At 45.0% G+C, this 16,570-nt stretch overlaps 1 protein-coding gene across 1 annotated transcript in view; it reads left to right on the plus strand.

Annotated features, from left to right (window-relative positions):
- Window positions 1-783: 783 nt before the first annotated feature.
- The window catches only part of LOC106567624 (exocyst complex component 3-like protein 2), a 39,308-nt gene continuing 23,521 nt past the window's right edge, over window positions 784-16,570 (plus strand). Inside the window, exons 1-3 of the mRNA XM_014137127.2 lie at window positions 784-925; window positions 13,971-14,470; window positions 15,230-15,450. Coding sequence (XP_013992602.1) covers window positions 13,998-14,470; window positions 15,230-15,450 — 694 coding nt within the window. The 5' untranslated portion in view covers window positions 784-925; window positions 13,971-13,997. The remainder of the gene's footprint in view (window positions 926-13,970; window positions 14,471-15,229; window positions 15,451-16,570) is intronic.

Consider the following 16,570-nt stretch of genomic DNA (forward strand, 5'->3'; position numbering starts at 1 on the left):
CTAACAGACATCACCTTCCTCAAGACACCCCCCTTGTGTTGGTTATAGGAAATGATCCAGATGATCCACAATTCTAACACTAGTGGGCACAGGAGGACAAAATTGATCACTGGAGGTGCAAGTTTGAAGCTTACTTCTTCTGTTCAAGTTGGCATGGAATCAACCTAATAGTGTTGTCATGCTAAATTGTAAGTACGCACTAAAGTTAACTTCTTTCCACGGTGAAGGTTTCTAAGCAAAGCAACCATCTTATGAAATGTACCTAGCATCTTTGAATATTAACTAAATGTTAGTTCTAGATGTATGATTCATGACATACTGTGGGCCTCAAAATACTTTTGATTTGTCATGTAAGATATCAAACACACCAGCCCTTAATCTGTTCACATGCTCTCTTCAAGGTCTATATTACAAATGATTGTTAAAAAGCTTCACAGAGGAAACACACCACAGAGGAAACACACACACACCACACACACACACACACACACACACACACACACACACACACACACACACACACACACACACACACACACACACACACACACACACACACACACACACACACACACGCGCACACACAAAGAAACGTGCTGAATTAAAAAATAAGGAGCCATTGCAGCAGAATGTGCTGCCAGTGGTCATGTAATTAGTTTAATTTGCAGTCTCCCAGAACATGCATGTGAGTGTATTTGTGTGTGTGTGTGTGTGTGTGTGTGTGTGTTGGGGGGAAATTTCCTCAGGAAAACGCATCATCTGCAGCTACAATACAGCCAGAGTCAGGAAGCCGGGTGAGCACAGTGCTCTGCTGAGCCACAGAGGAGATACACACACAACCTCACACACACACACTCTGCCACACATACATACAACACACATCGGGATGACATCCCACTGAGACTCTGTGCATTAACTACACAAGGTAAGAGGAATCCAAACATTTCTCATATTATGAAAAAGCGGGACGTATGTGGTACTTCTGATTTCTGAACCTCTTGCCGTCCTTTCTCAAATTCTCTAAACGCCTATACAATCATCATATGTTCAGGTTAGCTTTGTTGTACCATAGTGTGATGGTCTGTGCTCATGTTCTGATTTTCTCTGAAAAAAACTAAAAAAACATGTTTTTTAATCAATATGACATATTTCTAGACTGGGCTGATAATTCAATTATTTCCATATACCTTTCATGTTTCCATCTCCCAAGACTTTAAGAACTACTTTATATTTTACTTACTACGTTACGTAAAATGTGTGCAAGCTTTGGATAAAAGCATCTGCTAACTGGCGTTTATACATTGAGTGTACAAAATATTAAGAATACCTTCCTAGTATTGAGTTGCAACCTCAGAACAACCTCAGTTCGTTGGGGGCATGGACTCTACAAGGTGTTGAAAGCGTTCCACAGGGATGCTGGCCCATGTGGACTCCAATGCTTCCCACAGTTGTGTCAAGTTGGCTGAATGTCCTTTGGGAGGTGGACCATTCTTGATACACACGGGAAATTGTTGAGTGTGAAAAACCCAGCATTGTTGCAGTTCTTGACACAAACCGGTGTGCCTGGCACCTACTGCCATACCCCGTTCAAAGGCACTTCAATATTGTGTCTCAAGGCTTAACCATCCTTCTTTAACCTTTATTCTACACTGATTGAAGTGGATTTAACAAGTGACATCAGTAAGGGATCATAGCTTTCACCTGGATTCACCTGGTCAGTCTCTGTCATGGAAAGATTAGGTGTTCATAATGTTTTGTACACAGTGTATATTTTCATTATTATATGTTATTTTTGGACAAAACCTCTGTGTCCCACTTTATAATAAGTGCACATTACCTATACCTGTGCATTATACAGTAGTGTATGGTTAAACATGGTTATATAGTAGGCTGCAGTACTAAATATTATGACATGCAGTGTCAGCAAGCTAGTGTCCCAGGCAACCAGGCACTAAAACCAGTTGACCCAATCAATTCTTTCACTCTGAACTTAGGGAGGAATTGTAAGTGATTAAATCATAGACATAGTTGGAAGTTACACCAAGTTGTTAAAATAGTTAAGTGTTTTAGTTAATAAAATAATGTAGCCAGCAACAGACAGACACTACTTTTATTTCCTGTTATTTTCTAAACTGCTAGTGAGCAGAATGTCCAGTGTTAGTTTAGAATCTCTCCTCCTGCTCCCAGTGTTGCTGTTCAATGTGTCTGCACCAGCTGAACATTGGCCTCAACACAATCCAACATTCATACACTGTCCATATTTTTGGGATTCTGAACTGAGATGTTAATGAGTGGTTTAACACATGGCTTCACAGTGTTCCTCTGAAACACATGAATATTTAAGATTTGTTAAGATATGAGCTGAGCATTGTAAAAGAAAATGGAAAATACAATTTTGGAATCCGCCAAATAAAAATGTGAAAATAGTTCAATCCAAAGTCACTTATTGTTAAAAACAAAGCTGAAATATTTCACAGCAGTTGTTCTTAATGTTCACAAACTGTAGTTTTAACTAATTCAAAATGGGATCAATCCCAATAATCTCTAAAATATGAGCAAAAATCCATATTACAACCTATGTGTTGTGATAATTGCGTTGTTTATTCTATAACCTGTTAGTTCATATGCCTTGACACTGATATATAGGCCTAAGGCAGAGACAATGAGAAGACACAGTGGCAGAATATATTCAACCACACATTTGTTTCATTACGAAACCGGAGAGCAACATCTGTCCGGTGAAGTCCACAAAACATATTGCATGTAACAAACAGTTACATGACCTACAGCATGGTCAAGCAAGGTAATGTTTCAGACATTTTCGGACTACTAAACAACTATTAATTTAGAACCGCAGAGTTACCGCAAGTCGCAAAGTAAAGAGGAGCTGCCTCTGCTCTTCCAGCTCCATTTCAACTTCAACATTTCAACATCTAATCACCTATGCTTAGTCTAATACAGTGACAACTAAAAGATACCAAAAACAACTAAAATATATATATATACCCATACAACCAACCCAGTTCTACAGATTTTGCTGCGAAGAGATGGAATCATTAGATCATTTGTTTTGGTACTGTCACGGCTGTTGTCGGTGAATGAGGACCAAAACGCAGCAGGTACGTGAATGCTCATCTTGATTTTTAATTCATCTCAAAAATGAACATACAAAATAACAAAACACAAAAAACTAACACTCGACAAATAAACAGTCTGGTAAGGCACAAGGCTATACACAGAATAATCACCCACAAATCACACATACAAACACACCCTAATATATGGAACTCTCAATCAAAGGCAGATAGACAACACCTGCCTTCAACTGAGAGTCCCAACCCCAATCAACCAAACATAGAAACACACAACCTAGACTAACCATAGAATTACTAAACATAAACCAAAACCCGGAATTACTAAATCAAACACCCTTTACACAAAACACACCACCCCGAACCACAGAAAACAAATACCCCCTGCCACGCCCTGACCAAACTACAAAACAATTAACCTTATATACTGGCCAGGACGTGACAGTACCCCCCCCCTTAAAGGTGCTACCCCAGAAGCACCTTAACAAAAAATAACCCCAAGCAACACCAACAAAAAGTCCCCTTTTCTAAAGGGAGGGAAGGGAGGGTGGCTGCCGTCAACGACGGCACTGTGCTACACCCCCCCTCCCCAACCCACCTATTTCTGGAGGTGGCTCTGGCTCCGGCCGTTCCAGGCTGTCGGGCCACTCTGGCTTCGCCGGGGGGCAGTCGGGCCACTCTGGCTTCGCCGGGGGGCAGTCGGGCCACTCTGGCTTCGCCGGGGGGCAGTCGGGCCACTCTGGCTTCGCCGGGGGGCAGTCGGGCCACTCTGGCTTCGCCGGGGGGCAGTCGGGCCACTCTGGCTTCGCCGGGGGGCAGTCGGGCCACTCTGGCTTCGCCGGGGGGCAGTCGGGCCACTCTGGCTTCGCCGGGGGGCAGTCGGGCCACTCTGGCTTCGCCGGGGGGCAGTCTGGCAATTCGGGACAGTCTGGGCAGTCTGGCAATTCGGGACAGTCTGGGCAGTCTGGCCACTCCGGCAGTTCAGGGCAGTCTGGCCACTCCGGCAGTTCAGGGCAGTCTGGCCACTCCGGCAGTTCAGGGCAGTCTGGCCACTCCGGCAGTTCAGGGCAGTCTGGCCACTCCGGCAGTTCAGGGCAGTCTGGCCACTCCGGCAGTTCAGGGCAGTCTGGCCACTCCGGCAGTTCAGGGCAGTCTGGCCACTCCGGCAGTTCAGGGCAGTCTGGCCACTCCGGCAGTTCAGGGCAGTCTGGCCACTCCGGCAGTTCAGGGCAGTCTGGCCACTCCGGCAGTTCAGGGCAGTCTGGCCACTCCGGCAGTTCAGGGCAGTCTGGCCACTCCGGCAGTTCAGGGCAGTCTGGCCACTCCGGCAGTTCAGGGCAGTCTGGCCACTCCGGCAGTTCAGGGCAGTCTGGCCACTCCGGCAGTTCAGGGCAGTCTGGCCACTCCGGCAGTTCAGGGCAGTCTGGCCACTCCGGCAGTTCAGGGCAGTCTGGCCACTCCGGCAGTTCAGCGCAGTCTGGCCACTCCGGCAGTTCAGCGCAGTCTGGCCACTCCGGCAGTTCAGCGCAGTCTGGCCACTCCGGCAGTTCAGCGCAGTCTGGCCACTCCGGCAGTTCAGCGCAGTCTGGCCACTCCGGCAGTTCAGCGCAGTCTGGCCACTCCGGCAGTTCAGCGCAGTCTGGCCACTCCGGCAGTTCAGCGCAGTCTGGCCACTCCGGCAGTTCAGCGCAGTCTGGCCACTCCGGCAGTTCAGCGCAGTCTGGCCACTCCGGCAGTTCAGCGCAGTCTGGCCACTCCGGCAGTTCAGCGCAGTCTGACCTCTCTGGCGACTGTTGACTGGCGGGCAGCTCTGACGATGACTGTTGACTGGCGGGCAGCTCTGACGATGACTGTTGACTGGCGGGCAGCTCTGACGATGACTGTTGACTGGCGGGCAGCTCTGACGATGACTGTTGACTGGCGGGCAGCTCTGACGATGACTGTTGACTGGCGGGCAGCTCTGACGATGACTGTTGACTGGCGGGCAGCTCTGACGATGACTGTTGACTGGCGGGCAGCTCTGACGATGACTGTTGACTGGCGGGCAGCTCTGACGATGACTGTTGACTGGCGGGCAGCTCTGACGATGACTGTTGACTGGCGGGCAGCTCTGACGATGACTGTTGACTGGCGGGCAGCTCTGACGATGACTGTTGACTGGCGGGCAGCTCTGACGATGACTGTTGACTGGCGGGCAGCTCTGACGATGACTGTTGACTGGCGGGCAGCTCTGACGATGACTGTTGACTGGCGGGCAGCTCTGACGATGACTGTTGACTGGCGGGCAGCTCTGACGATGACTGTTGACTGGCGAGGCTGGGTTGACGCACTTGTAGCCTGGTGCGTGGTGCTGGTACTGGGCTTACCAGATTATGTACACGCACCTCCAGGCTAGTGCGGGGAGCGGGAACAGGACGAGTCGGACTGGGTTGACGCACTTCCGGGTCCGCACGAGAGACAGGAGCTGGAAACCCAGGGCTATGGAGGCGCACAGCCGGTCTAGATCTTACCTCCTGCACAACCCGCCTTGGCTGGATGGAACTAGTAGCCCTGTACGAGCGGGGTGCTCGTACAGGGCAGACTGGGCTGTGCAGGGGCCTGATGGTAGCCGTGCGTAGAGCGGGAGTTGGGTAGCCTGGTCCTCGGAGGCGTACCGGCGACCAGATGCGCTGCGCAGGCATCCTCCTACCAGGCTGGATGCCCGCTCTAGCACGGCACCTGCGAGGGGCTGGAATAACGCGCACCGGACTGTGCGTGCGTATGGGTGAGATAGTGCGCTCCTCAGCGAAACATAGCGCTCTCCACCCCATACGCTCCTCCATATAACCACGAGTAGCTGGCTTCCGGCTCTTCTTACGCCTAGCCAAACTACCCGTGTGCCCCCCCCCCAAAATTTTCTTGGGGGTGCCTCTCGTGCTTCTCCTTCAGCGCGTACTTGGCCTCGTACCACCGCCTCTCTGCCTTGGCTGCCTCAATTTCCCACTGCGGGCGTCGATAATCCCCAGCCTGATGCCAGGGTCCGGCCCCGTCCAGAACTTCCTCCCAAGTCCACTTCTCCCGCCAGTCCAACTCAAACTCCGTCTGCTCCTTCCTCTGCTGCTTGGTCCTTTGGTGGTGGGTGATTCTGTCACGCCTGTTGTCGGTGAATGAGGACCAAAACGCAGCAGGTACGTGAATGCTCATCTTGATTTTTAATTCATCTCAAAAATGAACATACAAAATAACAAAAAACGAACACTCGACAAATAAACAGTCTGGTAAGGCACAAGGCTATACACAGAATAATCACCCACAAATCACACATACAAACACACCCTAATATATGGAACTCTCAATCAAAGGCAGATAGACAACACCTGCCTTCAACTGAGAGTCCCAACCCCAATCAACCAAACATAGAAACACACAACCTAGACTAACCATAGAATTACTAAACATAAACCAAAACCCGGAATTACTAAATCAAACACCCTTTACACAAAACACACCACCCCGAACCACAGAAAACAAATACCCCCTGCCACGCCCTGACCAAACTACAAAACAATTAACCTTATATACTGGCCAGGACGTGACAGGTACTGTCCATTCAGTATTTAGCTTGTTTTTGGTCGCAGGTTCAGGAATGGCTGAAGAATTGCAACATTTACCTGGAGCTAACTCTCTAAATAGCACTGCTGGAGGATTTGAAAAGTAATTGTCAATCGATCAATAATATAATAATACTCTTAGCAAAAATCTTTCCTTTACAATCTGTAGAAACTATGAGAATAGAAAGGTTCAGAACTTTTGTGAAACATCACATCATTGTTGAAAAATATATGGAAATCAAAACTGGATGGTGTTCAGAAATAGATGGGAGGGGTTGAGGGGAGAGGGAAAAAAGAAAAAAAAGAAAATAATAAAAAACATACTGTGTCCATAAAATGTATATAGTATATATAAGCTGGAAGTAGAAGCCTAAGTGTTGTTGTCCATTAGTGTACTCCAATTAGGGGAAGGGTAGCAGGGTTAGGGGAAATTAATACAGGAAAATATATAAAATTATACATATTTAAATGAATATATATATATATATATATACACACACACACACACAGCTCAAAAAAATAAAGGGAACACTTAAACAACACATCCTAGATCTGAATGAAAGAAATAATCTTATTAAATACTTTTTTCTTTACATAGTTGAATGTGCTGACAACAAAAATCACACAAAAATAATCACTGGAAATCCAATTTATCAACCCATGGAGGTCTGGATTTGGAGTCACACTCAAAATTAAAGTGGAAAACCACACTACAGGCTGATCCAACTTTGATGTAATGTCCTTAAAACAAGTCAAAATGAGGCTCAGTAGTGTGTGGGCCTCCACGTGCCTGTATGACCTCCCTACAATGCCTGGGCATGCTCCTGATGAGGTGGCGGATGGTCTCCTGAGGGATCTCCTCCCAGACCTGGACTAAACCATCCGCCAACTCCTGGACAGTCTGTGGTGCAACGTGGCGTTGGTGGATGGAGCGAGACATGATGTCCCAGATGTGCTCAATTGGATTCAGGTCTGGGGAACGGGCGGGCCAGTCCATAGCATCAATGCCTTCCTCTTGCAGGAACTGCTGACACACTCCAGCCACATGAGGTCTAGCATTGTCTTGCATTAGGAGGAACCCAGGGCCAACCGCACCAGCATATGGTCTCACAAGGGGTCTGAGGATCTCATCTCGGTACCTAATGGCAGTCAGGCTACCTCTGGCGAGCACATGGAGGGCTGTGCGGCCCCCCAAAGAAATGCCACCCCACACCATGACTGACCCACCGCCAAACCGGTCATGCTGGAGGATGTTGCTTTCATCTGTGAAGAGCACAGGGCGCCAGTGGCGAATTTGCCAATCTTGGTGTTCTCTGGCAAATGCCAAACGTCCTGCACGGTGTTGGGCTGTAAGCACAACCCCCACCTGTGGACGTCGGGCCCTCATACCACCCTCATGGAGTCTGTTTCTGACCGTTTGAGCAGACACATGCACATTTGTGGCCTGCTGGAGGTCATTTTGCAGGGCTCTGGCAGTGCTCCTCCTGCTCCTCCTTGCACAAAGGCGGAGGTAGCGGTCCTGCTGCTGGGTTGTTGCCCTCCTACGGCCTCCTCCATGTCTCCTGATGTACTGGCCTGTCTCCTGGTAGCGCCTCCATGCTCTGGACACTACGCTGACAGACACAGCAAACCTTCTTGCCACAGCTCGCATTGATGTGCCATCCTGGATGAGCTGCACTACCTGAGCCACTTGTGTGGGTTGTAGACTCCGTCTCATGCTTTCACTCTAGTGGTAGCATGAGACGGAGTCTACATCCCACACAAGTGACCAAAACATCAGCCAGGAAGCATAGGAACTGAGAAGTGGTCTGTGGTCTCCACCTGCAGAACCACTCCTTTATTGGGGGTGTCTTGCTTATTGCCTATAATTTCCACCTGTTGTCTATTCCATTTGCACAACAGCATGTGAAATTTATTGTCAATCAGTGTTGCTTCCTAAGTGGACAGTTTGATTTCACAGAAGTGTGATTGACTTGGAGTTACATTGTGTTGTTTAAGTGTTCCCTTTATTTTTTTGAGCAGTATATATTAGTTTAAATATATATAATTTAATATATTTTCCTTTAACCCTACAGTGGCAAGAAAACGTTTGTGAACCCTTTAGAATTTCTGGATTTCTGTATAAATTGGTCATAAAATTTGATCTGATTTTCCTCTAAGTCTGCTTAAACTAATAACACACAAATCATTGTATTTTTCTTGTCTATATTGAATACATAGTTTCAACATTCGCAATTGTCTATAAATGGAGAAAGTTCAGCACTGTTGCTCCTCTCCCTAGGAGTGGCCGTCCTACAAAGATGACTGCAAGAGCACAGCGCAGGATTCTCAATGAGGTTAAGAAGAATCTTAGTGTCAGCTAAAGACTTACAGAAATCTCTGGAACATGCTAACATCTCTGTTGACGAGTCTACGATACGCAAAACACTAAATGAGAATGGTATTCATGGGAGGACCCCACGGAAGAAGCCACTGCTGTCCAAAAAAACCATTGCTGCACGTCTGAAGTTCACGAAAGAGCATCTGGATGTTCCAGATGGTCAAATATTCTGTGGACAGATTAATAAACTAAAGTTGAGTTGTTTAGAAAGAAAACAAAACACTATGTGTGGAGAAAAAAGGCACAGCACACCAACATCAAAACCTCATCCCAACTGTAAAGTATGGTGAAGGGAGCATCATGGTTTGGAGCTGCTTTGCTGCCTCAGGGCCTAGACAGCTTGCTATCATAAATTCCTAAGTTTATCAAGACATTTTGCAGGAGATTGTAAGTATATTTGTCTGCCAATTGAAGCAGAAGTTGGGTGATGCAACATGACAACGACCCAAAACACAGAAGTAAATATTCAACAGAATGGCTTCAACATAAAGAAAATATGCCTTCTGGAGTGTCCCAGTCAGAGTCCTGACCTCAACCCAATTGAGATTATGTGGCATGACCTCAAGAGAGGGGTTCACACCAGACATCCCAAGAATATTGCAGAACTGAAACAGTTTTGTAAAGAGGAATAGTCCAAAATTCCTCCTGACCGTTGTGCAGGTCTGATCCGCAACTACAGAAAACATGCACTGTGAATGTTTACACTGTGTGTTCAATAAAGACATGAACAATTATAATTGTTTGTGTGTTATTAGTTTAAGCAGACTGTGTTTGTCTATTGTTGTGACTTAGATGAAGATCAGATCAAATGTTATGACCAATTTATGCAGAAATCCAGGTAATTCCAAAGGGTTCACAAACTTTTTCTTGCCAGTGTGTATATACACTACTGTTCAAAGTTTTGGGGTAACTTAGAAATGTCCTTGTTTTTGAAAGAAAAGCAATGTTTTTGTCCATTAAAATAACACCAAATTGATCAGAAATATAGTGTAGACATCGTTCATGTTGTAAATGACTATTGTAGCTGGAAATGGCTGATTTTTAATGGAATATCTACATAGGCGTACAAAGGCCCATTATCAGCAACCACCACTCCTGTGTTCCAATGGCACGTTGTGTTAGCTAATCCAAGTTTATAATTTTAAAAGGCTAATTGATCATTAGAAAACCCTTTTGCAATTATGTTAGCACAGCTGAAAACTGTTGTTCTGATTAAAGAAGCAATAAAACTGGCCTTCTTTAGACTAGTTGAGTATCTGGAGCATCAGCATTTGTGGGTTCGATTACAGGCTCAAAATGGCCAGAAACAAATACCTTTCTTCTGAAACTCTATTGTTTATTCTTGTTCTGAGAAATGAATGCTATTCCATGTGAGAAATTGCCAAGATACTGGAGATCTCGTACAACGCTGTGTACTACTCCCTTCACAGATCAGAGCAAACTGGCTCTAACCAGAATAGAAAGATGAGTGGGAGGCCCCGGTGCACAACTGAGCAAGAGGACAAGTACATTAAAGTGTCTAGTTTGAGAAAGAGACGCCTCACAAGTCCTCAACTGGCAGCTTCATTAAATAGTATCCGCAAAACACCAGTCTCAACGTCAACAGTGAAGAGGCGACTCCGGGATGCTGGCCTTCTAGACAGAGTTCTTCTGTCCAGTGTATGTGTTCTTTTTCCCATCTTAATCTTTTATTTTTATTGGCTAGTTTGAGATATGGCTTTTTCTTTGTGACTCTGCCTAGTCGCCTCTTCACTGTTGACGTTAAGACTGGTGTTGGCCTGGTACCTGTTCAACTTCTGGGTGGCTGGATTTTACAGTCATAAAGTCCATTAAATATCTCTCAAGGACATATCCTAAAATGATAGTTGGTGACATTATTGTTTATCTGATCTAATGCTTAGCTGAGATCCGGCATGGGCCAACATGGGCACTTGTGGCCCTATAGGGTTGAATGCCCTGCTTTACACGAGTAGTGTACTAAAATCAAATCAAAGTTTATTTGCCAAATGCGCCGAATACAACAGGTGTAGTACCTTACCGTGAAATAATTACTTACAAGCCCTTAACCAACAATACAGGTTTAAGAAAATGACAAAAAATATATTTACTAAAACTAAAGTAAAAAAATACAAAATAAAATAAAAAGTAAGCTGTCATCAATGCAAAGGGTGGCTACTTTGAAGAATCTAAAATCTAAAATATATTTTTATTTGTTTAACACTTTTTGGATTACTACATGATTCCATGTGTTATTTCATAGTTTTGATGTCTTCACTATTATTCTACAATGTAGAAAATAGTAAAATAAAGAAAAACCCTTGAATGAGTCGGTGTGTCTAAACTTATGACTGGTATTGTATATATTTACAAAGAAAAGATATGGGGGATTGGAAATGATGGAGACAATTGCATTGATAGAAGCCTAAATATTTCAGCAATTTAAAGCTGATCTACACCCAAAAAATGTAAATAAAATAAATGTTGGTGGAGGGCAGGTGAGTTTAAACAGTAAACACTGATTATGAGAATTATACCGTGCATTCGGAAAGTATTCAGACCCCTTCCATTTTTCAGTCTAAAATATAGTCTAAAATTGATAAAATACTTTTTTTTTTAACTCATCAATCAACACACAATAATCAATAATGCCAAAGCAAAAACTGTTTTTTAGAAATTTTTGCAAATGTATAAAAATAAAAATACCTTATTTACAGAAGTTATGAGACACTAAATTGAGCACAGGTGCATCATGTTTCCATCGATCATCCTTGTCTCTACAAATTATATTGATTGGACATGATTTGGAAAGGCGCACACTTGCCTATATTAAGTCCCATAGTTGACAGTGCATGTCAGAGCAAAAACCGAGCCTTGAGGTCAAAGGAATTGTCCGTAGAGCTCCGAGACAAGATTGTGTCGAGGCACAAATCTGGGGAAGGGTACCAAAGAATGTGTGCAATGTTGAAGGTCCACAAGACCACAGTGGCCTCCATCAATCTGAAATGGAAGAAGTTTGGAACCTCCGAGACTCTTCTTAGAGCTGGCTGCCCGGCCAAAGTGAGCAATCGGGGGAGAAGGGCCTTGGTCAGGGAGGTGACACTGACAGAGCTCCAAAGTTCCTCTGTGGAGATGGGAGAACCTTCCAGAAGGACAACCATCTCTGCAGCACTCGTCCAATCAGGCCATTATGTTAGAGTGGCCAGATGGAAGCCACTCCTCAGTAAAAGGCACTTGACAGTTGTTTGGAGTTGGCCAAAAGGCACCTAAAGGACTCTCAGACCATGAGAAACAAGATTCTCTGGCCTGATGAAACCAATATTGAACTCTTTGGCCTCAATGCAAAGCGTCAAATCTGGAAGAAACCTGGCACCATCCCTATGGTGAAGCATGGTGGTGGCAAGATCATGCTGTGGGGATGTTTTTCAGAGGCAGGGACTGGGAGACTAGTCAGGATCGAGGGAAAGATGAACGGAGCAAAGTACAGAGAGATCCTTGATGAAAACCGTCTCTAGAGCAATCAGGACCTCAGACTGGGCGAAGATTCACCTTTGAACAGGCCAACGACACTAAGCAAACAGCCAAGACAATGCAGGAGTGGCTTCAGGACAAGTCTCTGAATGTCATTGAGTGGCCCAGCCAGAGCCCGGACTTGAACCTGATCAAACATCTCTGGAGAGACCTATAACTAGCTGTGCGGCGACGCTCCCCATCTAACCTGACAGAGCTTGAGAGGATCTGCAGAGAAGAATGGGAGAAACTCCCCAAATACAGGTGTGCCAAGCTTGTAGCGTCATACCCAAGACTCAAGGCTGTAATTGCTACCAAAGGTTCTTCAACAAAGTACTGAGTAAAAAGGTCTGAATACTTAGGTAAATGTGATATTTCTGTTTTTTATTTTTAGTACATTCGCAAACATTTCTAAAAACCTGTTTTTGCTTTTTCATTATGGGATATTGTGTGTAGATTGATGAGAATAAAGCTGTAACGTAACAAGATCTAACGTACAGGAACCTAAAACAATTGAAGATCTTAGAGCATTAGGTCCTACATAATGTACATGGGATAAACAGGTGGTTGTAAATGTATTGTACAGGTGAAAGTCATTATGCACTATATGGATTATCTATAGGTAACTGCCAAAATAATGGAAACACTTGAAAATTAGGGAAACAAAGTATATTGAATTAAGCAATTAACATCCCATCATGCTTCGGGTCAAGTATAAAAATGCTGGGCAGGCCATTATTTTGGATAATATTTTGGCTACCATGGCTATGCCCTCATACGATATCAGTGGTCACTGAATGGTTTGTTGAGCATGAAAACAATGGAAACCCTAAGCCATGGCCATCTTATCACCAGATCTCAACCCAACTGAATGCTTGTGGGAGATTCTAGAGCGATGCCTGAGACAGCGCTTTCCACCAACATTAACAAAACACTAAATTATAACATTTCTTGTGGAAGATTGGTGTCGCATCACTCCAATAGAGTTCCAGACAAGGTGCATTGAAGCTATTCTGACTCGTGGTGGTCCAATGACCTATTAAGACACTTTATGTTGGTGTTTCCTTTATTCTGGCAGTTACCTGTACATTACTATAGCACGGTGTACTGTCGTAACTTGAAAGAACTGTTGGCTAATCATCTGTGTTGGTATTTTAGCTCTGAGTCCATAAGTCCATAATTAATAATATTATTTCAACAGTTCCTATGCTATTAGAATATTCTGTAGATCCTCGAGTACAACATTACTCTACCATTCATTCTGGTTTTAGCTTTCATTATCTGTTCAACCTTTTCCAGCACACTCCTACTGAGCTCTTGGTATTGGTAGCCTAACTAGCTTGTTCAAATGATCTGTGATCTCCTTCTCTCTTTTAACTAACTTGCCTTGTGTCTTTGCAGTATTTGATTCTTGAGCACAACATTTTAATGCCCATCCTTAAGAACCTCCCGGGGAGGATCAAGAGTAACCATGGGAATGGTGAGCTCATCCTGCCCAGGTTAAACTTGAACCTGAACCCCTTCGAGGAGGTGGACCTTGAGGAGGAGAGGAACGAGGGTGAGCCCCCCAATTTGGGGGTATGTGGGGGAAAAATCTTCCAGCGCAGGTCCTCACGTGACGGGGAAGAGGAGGAGAATGAGGTGAACGTGGAGAGGCACGGTCCTGAGGCCCCTAAAGTAGGAGGGGGGAGGCCACTGAGGGGAACCCTTGAGCGGCTGTGCGGCTCTTCGCCCCTGAAGACCCTGGGGAAGCTGGGGAAGGGGCTGCGTATGTCGGGGTGCAGCGGGTGGGGGACATTCCCGTCCCAGCGATGCCCCACAGACCCCCACTCACCCCAGCCTGAGAAAGAGAAGAGGAAGGGCCTCCGCAGGAGCTCAGAGGAGATCATGACCCTGCTCAGGTAAAGGGGAGGGAGGGTTGCTGATCTAGGATCAGTTATGCCTTTTAGATCACAATGAAGATTGCATGGACAGGGAGGACCTGATCCTAGATCAGCATTCCCACTCTGAGATGCTTTATAAATACGGGCTCAGAGCCACAGATTAACATACATGTAATGTCTATATATAATATGACTCAGTAACTATTTTCATTCGTAATGTCTCAACCAAAGGGCTTTCGTTGTGTTCCATTAATTACTGATTTGCTTGTCTATCCAAACTGATTTTCCTGTTACCGGGTAGGACTGAGACCCCCTATCAAGCTGTAACAAAATGACGGAAATGCTCACAGCATATAGCATAATCATTTCCTATTTGGTTATGTAATATAAAAATGTTCCATGAGTTACTATGTTCATGAACATAACTGCGTTGTTTGCTAATACTATGTTGTGTACCTAAGCACTATTTACAAACAGTTTTCACTTTGAGTGCTCCAGTCAGGGAAAGCCACAATCACCTCTCAAGCATTTAAATATCTGCTTATTTATAGCATATGAAGCCTAGTCTAGATATGGTGGTCACACGTTAACATTGAACTCTACAGTATTTGGTAACAATTATGTATCCCATTCCATTTATATTTTAGATGGTACCGTTATTTCCACACAATATTTCACACTCTGGAAATACACACATAGCCATTCCTTGCCTTTCAAAGTCATACTGTGGCATAATATAGTTCCAACCCTCTCCTAATGATTCTCTTCTGCTTGTAGATTTGCAGGGCGGAGGAAGCAGACGCAACGCAGAGAGAGTCTGCCTTGTGGTGACCTGAGCGCCGACAGCGAGGCTGAGTCCTGCCGCCAGCCCTCCTTCCTCAGGATGGTCAGCCTTGGCAAGCTGAAGAGGGAGTCCCTGTCGGACCACAACTCCCAGGAGGCTGAGGAGGAGCTGGAGGAGGAGCCACTAGTGGTCAAACCCAGGGAACCTCTCTCAGGTATACAAGGCGCTTCAAAACAAACCAATCAGGAGGGGAGATATGGTATGTTTCCTGCAGGGCCAACCAATCACAGCTCACCTAATCGAAACATCTGAATCATGGAAGGGTCAGTGCAGGTTACTTCTGTCTGTGGCATAAGCACCTTAGACCATCCACAGTCAGTGTTTGTAAGTTTCAGTGTTTACTTTACGAGTCAGGAACTTCCTGGTCAGGTCCTGCAGTATTTCCTCCTCCAATCCCATGCTGGTTTCTGATGAGCTGTGTGGGGTCCCCGGACCCCCTGAGTCATCGGGTTCAATCAGCACCAGACTATGAAAGCCGGAAATGACTGACTTCCTCCCACTGCAGATCCCTTTAGATAGAACTTCATCCAGAGCTACTGTTCGCAGAGCTCAATAGGGACCAAAACAGACAAGGGACAATCAAAGGACAGTGTAGTACATTGTGTGTTCACAACAATCCAAAATGCTAGGTCAAGAGATTTGTATTGTATTTTTTATGGATCCCCATTACTCTTCCTGGGGTACAGCAAAATTAAGGCAGGTATACAATTTTAAAAACATTACAATACATTCACAGATTTCATAACACACTGTGTGCCCTCAGGCTCCTACTCCACAACATATCTACAATACAAAATCCATGTGTACGTGTATGTATAGTGCGTATGTTATCATGTGTGTGTATGCATGTGTCTGTGCCTATGTTTATGTTGCTTCACAGTCCCTGCTGTTCCATATGGCAAATAGGAGTGGCAATTTCGTCCGCTATTATCCTCAGTCATTTTCCATCCAAGTTGTCAGACCCCGGAGGCTTGTCATTGTTGATAGACAACAATCATTTTTTCACCTCTTTCACACTCACTTTACGGAACTCAAAATTATAATGCTTGTCTTTCATAATTTGGTCAGCTATATTTGGATGTGTAGTGTCAGCATTTGTTGCTGGCATGTCATGCCTAAGTTTGCTAATCTTGCCAATAAAAAATAATTCAAGTAGTTGGCATTGTCAGTCGGTTTTGTGATGAATGAGCCATCTGATTCAATGAATGATGGAGCTGAGTTTGCCTTTTTAGCCAAAATGTAATTTAAGGTGCTCCAATGCTTTTTACTATCAC

This window comes from Salmo salar, chromosome 13 (genome assembly GCF_965601325.2).
Source record: "Salmo salar chromosome 13, fSalSal1, whole genome shotgun sequence".
Lineage (NCBI taxonomy): Eukaryota > Metazoa > Chordata > Actinopteri > Salmoniformes > Salmonidae > Salmo > Salmo salar.